Raw genomic sequence first — 10,633 nt, forward strand, 5'->3', positions numbered from 1 at the left:
ATGATGTTCATGAATAAGGATTCCGACACGATCTTATGCCGCACATTCCCAATTTTTCTAGATGGAGCCGCTCTGATTTGGTTTTCCAACCTCCTTGAAGGCTCCATTTCTAACTTCGACGAACTAGCAGACCAGTTCGTCAACCACTTCGCCGCATCTAAAATATACGTCCATAACTCTGACTACCTAAGCACCATCAAGCAGGGACTGAACGAAAGCCTAAAAGACTACATGACCAGGTTTGCTGAAGCAATCAACAAATTACCTAACCTAAACCCCGAAGTCCATCTCCATGCCTTGAAGAGCGGCCTCCGACCAGGGAAATTCCAAGAATCCATAGTCATTGCAAAACCAAAAACCCTGGCCGAGTTCCACAAAAAAGCAACTACCCAAATCGAGGTGGAAGAATTCCGAGCATTACAAAGAGCAGATAAACCTACCCCAAACAAAGACAAAGAAAGGCGAAACAGACAATCAAACAACAGAACGGATACGAGAACGTTCAGGCTAACACCCAAATTCGACAACTACACCCTCTTCAACGCAAAATGGGAGGACATCATAAAAGATATATTGCACTCAAAACTTATCAAACCCCTAAACAGGGCCGGTACATATCAAGACCATCGTCATGTGGATAGATCAAAGTATTGTGCCTTCCACCAGAAGTACAGCCACACCACGGACGACTGCGTAATAGCCAAGGACGTCCTCGAAAAGCTCGCCCGCCAAGGACTACTGGACAAATATATTGACAGCCGAGGAAGGAAGCGAAGCACAGACGATCTCGGCCAACAATCCAAATCGACCGACAACTCCCGAGATAAAGGGAAAAAGGTAGATAACGATATCAATCCACCGCGTAGAATAATAAACTGCATTTCTGGTGGTTTTGCAGGTGGCGGATGTACAAGTTCGGCACGAAAAAGGTCGTACCGAGCTATGATGACGATGACAGAATCCACCACATCCTAACCAGTCGATAAGGACAGACCGGAAATCTCATTCGTCCCCAAAGACTACAAAGCAAATGATCGAAACCTAGATGACCCGGTTGTCATCACAGCGCAAGTCGGGGAACCATTAGTAAAGAAGATCCTAATGGACCCAGGAAGCAGCGCCGATGTACTTTTCTACTCAACTTTCCAAAAGATGAAACTCAACGACAAGAATCTCCAACCATATTCCAGAGAACTGGTAGGTTTCTCAGGTGAGCGTGTCTCCATCTGAGGTTATATTTGGTTACAAACCACCTTCGGGGAATATCCCAACAGTAAGACAATAGATATACAATATCTTGTTGTAGACTGCAGAAGTCCATATAACATCATTTTAGGCAGACCATCCTTGAACGCATTCAATGCTATTGTTTCTACTGTGCATTTGTGTGTTAAGTTTCTTTCACAGGACAACAAAGTCATCACTATCCACGGAGACCAGAAAGACGCCAGACAGTGCTATAACGCCAGTCTGAAAGACGAACTGCCAAAACAACCCGAACAGCAATACGTTCAAGCAGTATATAACTCGGATCAACTGCCTGCCCTGGCCAACTTGGACCCCAGAACCAACCATCAAGAGCGGCCGATGCCAACAGACGATCTAACCAAGATCCAATTAACCGAGAACGACCAATCCAAGTACACATACTTCGGCAACGCACTTAAGGCAGAAGAACGGGACCAACTAACCGAGCTATTGAGACGCAATGTTGACCTATTTGCATGGATCCCGATAGACATGCCAAGAATAGATCCTAATGTAATTTGTCATAAGTTGGCCATCAATCCAACAGTCCGACCTATAGCCCAAAAGAAACGACACCTCGGCACTGACAAGAGAGCAACCTCCTTGGAAGAGACTCAAAAGCTACTCAACGCCGGCTTCATCAAAGAACTCAGATACTCCACTTGGCTAGCCAATGTGGTAATGGTAAGAAAGAATAATGGTAAGTGGAGGATGTGTGTGGACTATACAGACCTTAACAAGGCCTGTCCAAAGGACGCATGATAAATCCATATTTTATGATATATTTTGTGCTCAATTTAAGTGATTTATTCAACCATTCACCCACTTATTCATGTGAAATTGCATGGTTTTACTTTTCCTTCCTTATTATATGATATATGTGAAAAACATGTTTCCTATGCTTTAAAAATAATTATTTTAATTACCTTTTATTACCATTCGATGCCGTGATTTGTGTGTTGAGTATTTTTAGATCTCCTAAGGCAGGAATGATTTAAAGGATGGAAAGGAAACATACAAAAATGGAAGGAAAGCACAAAATGGAGTTTTTAAAGAAACTGGCAGTGACGCGAACGCATGGACGATGTAGCCGCATGCCCAGCGCGAAAAGGCAGCGACGCGAACGCGTGACTGACGTGGACGCACGCCTTGAGCAGAACGCAGATGACGCGTACGCGTGACCGAAGCGAACGCGTGATAAGGAAAACTCCCAGATGACGCGACCGCGTGATCCACGTGGACGCGTGACAGACGCTACGCACCAGAAACTGCAGAAAATGCTCCCAGCGATTTCTGAAACCCTTTTTGGCTCAGATCCAAGTACAAAAAGCACAGATTAGAGGTTATAAAGTGGGGAATGCATCCATTCATAGGAGAGGCCTTCAATTATTCACTTTTCACAATTTAGATGTAGTTTTTAGAGAGAAAGGTTCTCTCCTCTCTTAGGATTTAGGATTAGGATTCCTCTTAAAGGAAGTAGGATTTCATCTTCTTCAATTACAGGTTCAATGTTCCTTTTACTTATTTTCTCAATTTAGTTTATGAACTCTTTATGTTTAGATTGATTTTCTATTTAATATAATTTGAGGTATTTCAGAATTATGATTGTTTTCCTTTATTTATATAAATAATTTAGATTTTTCCCTTTTGGCTTTGGTTGATTAATTGGTAACTCTTGAGTTGTCAAACTCATCATGATTGATAATTGTTATCTTTGCTGATTGATTTAAATTCCTATAACTCTAGTCTTTCCTTAGGAGTTGACTAGGACTTTAGGTGTTAAATTGATTTATCCACTTGACTTACCTTCATATTTAGAGGTTGACTTAGTGGGGAGCAAAATCCAATTCTCATCACACCTGATAAGGATAACTAGGATAGGATTTCCAGTTCTCATACCTTGCCAAGAGTTTTCTTTATAATTATTAATTTATTTTTCCTGTCATTTAATTTACCTATTCTTTATTTCAAAAACCCCCAATTTACAAAACTCATAACCAATAATAAGAACACCTCCCTGCAGTTCCTTGAGAAGACGACCCGAGGTTTTAATACTTCGATTATCAATTTTAAAGGGGTTTGTTACTTGTGACAACCAAAATGTTTGTACAAAAGGATTTTCTATTGGTTTAGAAGCTATACTTACAACGCAATCATATTTTTATATTTCTTTACCGATAGAAAAACCGATCGTTCAAAAAATGGCGCCGTTGCCGGGGAACTGCAAACGTGTGCCTTATTATTAGTTATTGTAAATATTTTTCTTTTATTTGTTTATTTGTTTTTGTTTTTCCCTTTTATTTCTATTAGCTACTATGAATTCTCACCCCTCTCGCTTTGAGTTTGGTTCTAAATTTGTTGAAAGGAGTGGAAGCTGTAACAGGAATATGCATCAAGGTCTAAGCAATCAAAGATGGATGGAGCCAAGAGGCCCTGATCAACCCTTTAGGCAACAACACCCTCCAAGATATCATGGACAAGGACCACTCTACAATGCATACCAAGCTGATAGGCATGGTGGACCACCTTGTAATTACCAACAAGCCCCACCCTGTGCTTATAGACCATCCTCTCAACGTAGATTTGAACCACCACACTCACAAGTTTCTTTTCACCATTCACCACCGTATGACCCTTATCCACCACAATCCCAATCCAATTACTCCCAAGAACCACCGCATTCTTATTTTGAACCCTCTCTCCCAACCAATGAACCCTCATACCCACCCCAACCTCCAATGAATGACAAACTTCGTGTTCTTCTTCAAGGGCAAGCGAGGATGGAAAAGGGCATGCTGGAACTCACTATTGCCTTAACTGAGGTAGTAAATATAATAGCTTCCCGACATCTGAGCGCTCAAAATACTCCCATGGCTGCATGTGGAGAATCAAAAGAAGAGCGTAGCATGAAGGAAACACTAAAAACTCCAGTGGACAATGAGGAGCATGGCTTTGTATTGGAACAAGTGGAGGAAGCCATGATAGTTGTAGAGGAAGAAGTCGTTGAAGATTTAGGAGATGCTGAACCTCCATGGGAATCGAGAGCTGTAAAGGATTCTGCTGAGAAGTTCGAAATTGATGCCAAATAGGACAGTGCACAACCTCCAAAGCATATACCTTGTGAAAAATTGGACGGAACAGACCAAGAAGTTGATTCCATAGGCAGTGATGATCATGAATCCAGCTCTCCTAATCACGAACTCACATCCGCAACTGAATTCCTTGAGCCTGAAGAATCTTATCCAAGTGAATACAAAGATGATGTCGAGGTAGATTTCTCTCAACCTCCAACGTATGACTTGAGTGATAAGGAAGACATAGAAGACTTTGATCAGGACGCAGTTGCAGTTGAAAAATTTTGCAAAGAAGTGGAGGAATTCACAGAAGAATACAAGGGAGTAGAACTTACAGAACCACTGGAAACACTTGTCCCAAGGCCATTACCACCTAATACAAGCTTCAAGTGGGTACAATCCTTAACCTTTATCTTTACTTTTTCACTTGAATATGGTTTGCTTGAAACATATGGCCAGCTTAGAGTTCTCTGCGGCTTTAAGAGTAAGAGGGAAATGGCTCGTACTCAGAGCTGGTGTGTAAGATTCAATAAGGTTCCACGCTTCGATTCGAAGTACAAGGATTGGTATCAAGTTCAATTGAATGGGTCTTGGAAGACGTTTGGTCATCTTGGTGAGAATACAATTTCTAAACCGCCCGGATCAAAGAATATAGATCAAGACAACGGCGGATTTAAAAGCAAAGTTTGGGATCCTGGAAAATATTCTGACATTTAACACCCCGGGAGCCTGAGAATCTGTTTGAAGCTGCTCAAAAGCTTTACATGCCTAGTTTGGGACCCCAGAGGCTGTTGGAATTCCAAACATTGGTGGAAATTTCTGGATGAATTTAAGCATAAGCCACCATAACAGGAAGCTCATCCAATGTCCAACTTAAGGACTTTAACGAAAAGTGCTAGGTTGGAGACAACCCACCATGATATGGTCGTTTCTTTTTCAATTTTATTTTGTGTTGTTTGTTTTTATATTATATTATTTTCATTGACCCTGAATATTAGTCATTAGCATTGCATACTGTATAATTGCATAATTGCATAATTGCATAAAAAAAAAGTGCGACGCGACCGCGTTGCAAAAGCGTTCGCGTCAGTCGCGAAAAACACCTCCCACGCGTCTGCGTCACTCACGCGAACGCGTGATCTGGAAATCGGCGTAAAAATCCAACGCCCAGAAATTTGGGCTGGAATCGTGTGGCTGGTGTGCGTTTAGCACAAAACGGGCTACGCATTTGCGTCACTGACGCGAACGCGTCACTTGCAAAACACCCATCCCACGCGAAAGCGTGAGCGACGCATCCGCGTCGCGTGGATAGCATGGAACCCTAAATGGAGACAGAGAGTTACGCTGAAACGACGCTGGAATTGTGCGTTTAGCACAATTTTCAGCGACGCGGTCGTGTACCTCACGCAACCGCGTCATTCATCTTTTACCCATTCCATGCGATCGCGTCAACCACGCGACCGCGTCAATCACGCGACCGCGTCAACCCTATTTCACCCTAGCCACGCGATCGCGTGTCCCACGCGTTCGCGTGGACTCAAATCCACTAACCCCCAGTCACGCGAAACCCTACCCCCATCGCACCCCCATTCTCTTCCCCCCAACCCCCCTGCTTCCTCTCTGCTCCCCACCAAAACACCACCACCCCAACCACCTCCGACCGCCGCACCACCCCCAACCACCACACCCCATCGCCAAAAACCACCCCCTCTCTCCTTCTCTTCTTTCTTTTTTCCCTCCACCACTCCCAACCTTCCCTCTCACCCACCGCCGCCCTCCTCCGCCACTGCCCCCCCACCGCGGCCAACCTCGACCACCCCACCGCCAGCGCCGCCCCTCCCATCATCACAACCCCTCACCCAACCCAAACCCTACCCTCCAACCCAACCTGCTCCACCACCACGCCGCCGTGCTCTGGTATGCGAAATTGTTACTCAGGTTGTGAATTATTGTTCGAAATTGATTCCCTGGTGATGGCACCAAAAACGAATGCACAGAACCATGGTCTAAACATATCTTCACAACTTCGAATAACTAACCAGCAAGTGCACTGGATCGTCCAAGTAATAAACCTTACGTGAGTAAGGGTCAATCCCACGGAGATTGTCGATATGAAGCAAGCTATGGTCACCTTGTAAATCTTAGTCAGGCGGATATAAAACAGTTATGGAGTTTTCGAAATTAAATAATAAAATAGGGATAGAAATACTTATGTAAATCATTGGTGAGAATTTCAGATAAGCGTATGGAGATGCATTCATTCCTCTGAACCTCTGCTTTTCTGCTATCTTCATCCAATTAGTCTTACTCCTTTCTATGGCTGGCTTTCTGTAAGGATGTCACCGGTGCCAATGGCTACTTTCAATCCTCTCAGAAAAATGGTCCAAATGCTCTGTCACAGCACGGCTAATCGTCTGGAGGCATCACCCTTGTCGTTGGTTGCATCCTATTCCTCTCTGTGAAAATGGTCCGATGCGCTGTCACTGCATGGCTAATCATCTTGGAGGTTCTCGATCATACTGGAATAGAATTTACTATCCTTTTGCGTCTGTCACTATGCCCAGCACTCGCGAGTTTGAAGCTCGTCACAGTCATTCAATCCCTGAATCCTACTCGGAATACCACAGACAAGGTTTAGACTTTCCGGATTCTCATGAATGCCGCCATCAATCTAGCTTATACCACGAAGATCGCAATATCTCGGACTCGGTCCCCTGTATTAGTAATCTAAGAGGTACTCATTCAATCTAAGGTAGAACGGAAGTGGTTGTCAGGCACGCGTTCATAGGGAATGATGATGATTGTCACGTTCATCACATTCAGGTTGAAGTGCGAATGAATATCTTAGAAGCGGAATAAGTTGAATTGAATAGAAAAACAGTAGTACTTTGCATTAATCTTTGAGGAACAGCAGAGCTCCACACCTTAATCTATGGAGTGTAGAAACTCTACCGTTGAAAATACATAAGTAATGAAGGTCCAGGCATGGCCGAATGGCCAGCCCCCAAACGTGATCAATAGATCAAAAGATAATCCAAAGATGGTTCCAAAGATGTCTAATACAATAGTAAAAGGTCCTATTTATAATAAACTAGCTACTAGGGTTTACAGAAGTAAGTAATTGATGCATAAATCCACTTCCGGGGCCCACTTGGTGTGTGCTTGGGCTGAGCTTGAAGTCTACACGTGGAGAGGTCATTCTTGGGGTTGAACGCCAGCTTTTGTGCCAGTTTGGGCGTTGAACTCCACTTTGCAACTTGTTTCTGGCGCTGGACGCCAGAATTGGGCAGAGAGCTGGAGTTAAACGCCAGTTTGCGTCATCTAAACTTGAGCAAAGTATGGACTATTATATATTGCTGGAAAGCCCTGGATGTCTACTTTCCAACTCAATTGGAAGCGCACCATTTTGAGTTTTGTAGCTCCAGAAAATTCATTTTGAGTGCAGGGAGGTCAGAATCCAACAGCATCAGCAGTCCTTCTTCAACCTCTGAATCTGATTTTTGCTCAAGTCTCTCAATTTCAGCCAGAAATGTGAATTTAACATAAAAACTAATGAATACATCCCTAAAAGTAACTAGGTTCTACTAAAAACATACTAAAAACAATGCCAAAAAGTGTATAAGTTATCCGCTCATCACAACACCAAACTTAAATTGTTGTTTGTCCCCAAGCAACTGAAAATCAAAATAGGATAAAAAGAAGAGAATATACTATAAATTCCAAACTATCAATGAAACATAGCTCCAATCAGATGAGCGGGACTTGTAGCTTTTTGCCTCTTGAATAGTTTTGGCATCTCACTTTATCCATGGAGGTTCAGAATGATTGGCATCTATAGGAACTCAGAGTTCAGATAGTGTTATTGACTCTCCTAGTTCAGTATGATGATTCTTGAACACAGTTTCTTTATGAGTCTTGGCCGTGGCCCTAAGCACTTTGTTTTCCAGTATTACCACCGGATACATAAATGCCACAGACACATAATTGGGTGAACCTTTTCAGATTGTGACTCAGCTTTGCCAAAGTCCCCAATTAGAGGTGTCCAGGGTTCTTAAGCACACTCTTTTTTTTTTTGCTTTGGACCTTGACTTTAACCACTCAGTCTCAAGTTTTCACTTGACACCTACACGTCACAAGCACATGGTTAGGGACATCTTGGTTTAGCCGCTTAGGCCAGGATTTTATTCCTTTAGGCCCTCCTATCCACTGATGCTCAAAGCCTTGGGATCCTCTTTATTTACCCTTGCCTTTTGGTTTTAAGGGTTATTGGCTTTTTGCTCTTGCCTCTTGGTTTTAAGAGCTTTTGGCTTTTTCTGCTTGGTTTTTCTTTCTATTTTTTTTCGCCTATTTTTTTCTTTTTTTTTTCTGCAAGCTTTGTTCTTTGCTGCTTTTTCTTGCTTCAAGAATCATTTTTATGATTTTTCAGATTATCAAATAACATGTTTCCTAGTCATCATTCTTTCAAGAGCCAACATATTTAACATTCTTAACTATGCATTGTTCAAGCATACATTCAGAAAACAAGAAGCATTGTCACCACATCAATATAATTAAACTAAGTTCAAGGATAAATTCAAAACTCATGTACTTCTTGTTCTTTTGAATTAACACATTTTTTCATTTAAGAGAGGTGATGGATTCATAGGACATTCATAACTTTAAGACAAGGTTACTAACTACTAATGATCATGTAATGAAGACACAAACATACATAAGCACTTAACATAGAGAAAATGAAAAACAGAGAAAGTAAGAACAAGGAATGAGTCCACCTTAGTGATGATGGCGTTTCCTTATTGTGGAACCAATGATGTCCTTGAGCTCTTCTATGTCTCTTCCTTGTCTTTGTTGCTCCTTCCTCATTGCTTTTTGATCTTCTCTTATTTCATGAAGGATGATGGAGTGCTCTTGATGTTCCACCCTTAGTTGTCCCATGTTGGAATTTAATTCTCCTAGGGAGGTGTTGATTTGCTCCCAATAGTTTTGTGGAGGAAAATGCATATGAGGCATCTCCGGAATCTCATGGTGATGAGCTTCCTGCGCCTCTTGAGCTCCATGAACGGGCTCTCTTGCTTGCTCCATCTTTTTCTTAGTGATGGGCTTCTCTTCCTCAATGTGAATGTCTCCTTCTATGGAAGCTCCAGCTGAGTAACATAGATGGCAGATAAGATGAGGAAAAGCTAGCCTTGCCCCAGGAGAGGGCTTTTCGGCTAGTTTGTAGAGTTCAAGGGAGATGACTTCATGAACCTCTACTTCTTCTCCAATCATGATGCTATCGATCATGTTGGCCTGATCCACAGTAACTTCAGATCGGTTGCTAGTGGGGATGATGGAGCGTTGGATGAACTCCAACCATCCTCTAGCCACAGGCTTGAGGTCCAATCTTCTTAGTTAAACCGGCTTGCCTTTGGAGTCAATCTTCCATTGAGCTCTTTCCACACATATGTCCATGAGGACTTGGTCCATCCTTTGATTAAAGTTGACCCTTCTAGTGTAGGGGCGTTCATCTCCTTGCATCATAGGCAAGTTAAACGCCAACCTCACATTTTCCGGACTAAAATCCAAGTATTTCCCCCGAACCATTGTAACATAGTTCTTTGGATCCGGGTTCTTACTTTGATCATGGTTCTTGGTGATCCATGCATTGGCATAGAACTCTTGAACCATTAGGATGCCGACTTGTTGGATGGGATTTGTTAGAACTTCCCAACCTCTTCTTTGAATTTCGTGTCGGATCTCCGGATACTCATTTCTTTTGAGTTTGAAAGGGACCTCGGGGATCACCTTCTTCTTGGCCACAACATCATAGAAGTGGTCTTGATGAGCTTTGGAGATGAATCTTTCCATCTCCCATGACTCGGAGGTGGAAGTTTTTGTCTTCCCTTTCCCTTTTCTAGAGGATTCTCCGGTCTTGGGTGCCATCAATGGTAATGGAAAACAAAAAGCTTATGCTTTTAGCACACCAAACTTAGAATATTGCTCGCCCTCGAGCAAGAAAATAAAGAATTAGATGAAGAAGAAGAAGAAAAGATGGAGAAGAGGGGAGAGGTGTGTTTCGGCCAAGAAGAGAAGAGAGGGTTGTGTTGTGTAAAAATGAGGAAGAATGGAAGGCTTTATATAGGGAAGGGAGGGGGGTTTAAGTTTCGGCCATATGGGTGGGTTTGGGTGGGAAATTGATTTGAATTTTGAAGGTAGGTGGAGTTTATTGGGTAGGTTTATGGGGAAGAGTGGGTGGATGTGAGTGGTGAAGGGTTAATAGGGAAGAGAGATGGAGGTGATAGGTGAAGGGTTTTGGGGAAGAGTGTTTATTG

General features: G+C 42.7%; 1 protein-coding gene across 1 annotated transcript; it reads left to right on the plus strand.

Moving 5' to 3' along the window:
• Positions 1–2,010, plus strand: LOC112748705 (uncharacterized). Its single transcript, XM_025796944.1, has 3 exons — positions 1–907; positions 980–1,210; positions 1,307–2,010. Exons 1-3 carry the CDS (start codon positions 1–3, stop codon positions 2,008–2,010), a joined length of 1,842 nt encoding a protein of 613 aa, XP_025652729.1.
• The last annotated feature ends 8,623 nt before the right edge of the window (positions 2,011–10,633 follow it).

Source organism: Arachis hypogaea, chromosome 15, assembly GCF_003086295.3.
Source record: "Arachis hypogaea cultivar Tifrunner chromosome 15, arahy.Tifrunner.gnm2.J5K5, whole genome shotgun sequence".
In the NCBI taxonomy this organism is placed as follows: Eukaryota; Viridiplantae; Streptophyta; class Magnoliopsida; order Fabales; family Fabaceae; genus Arachis; species Arachis hypogaea.

Bases quoted from the DNA above. Each gene is read 5' to 3' on its own strand.
- LOC112748705 (XM_025796944.1), top strand. From the start codon at position 1: ATGATGTTCATGAATAAGGATTCCGACACGATCTTATGCCGCACATTC. The intron at 908-979 runs GTACAAGTTCGG...CATCCTAACCAG, and splicing joins TGGTTTTGCAGGTGGCGGAT to TCGATAAGGACAGACCGGAA. The intron at 1,211-1,306 runs GTGAGCGTGTCT...ATCTTGTTGTAG, and splicing joins AGAACTGGTAGGTTTCTCAG to ACTGCAGAAGTCCATATAAC.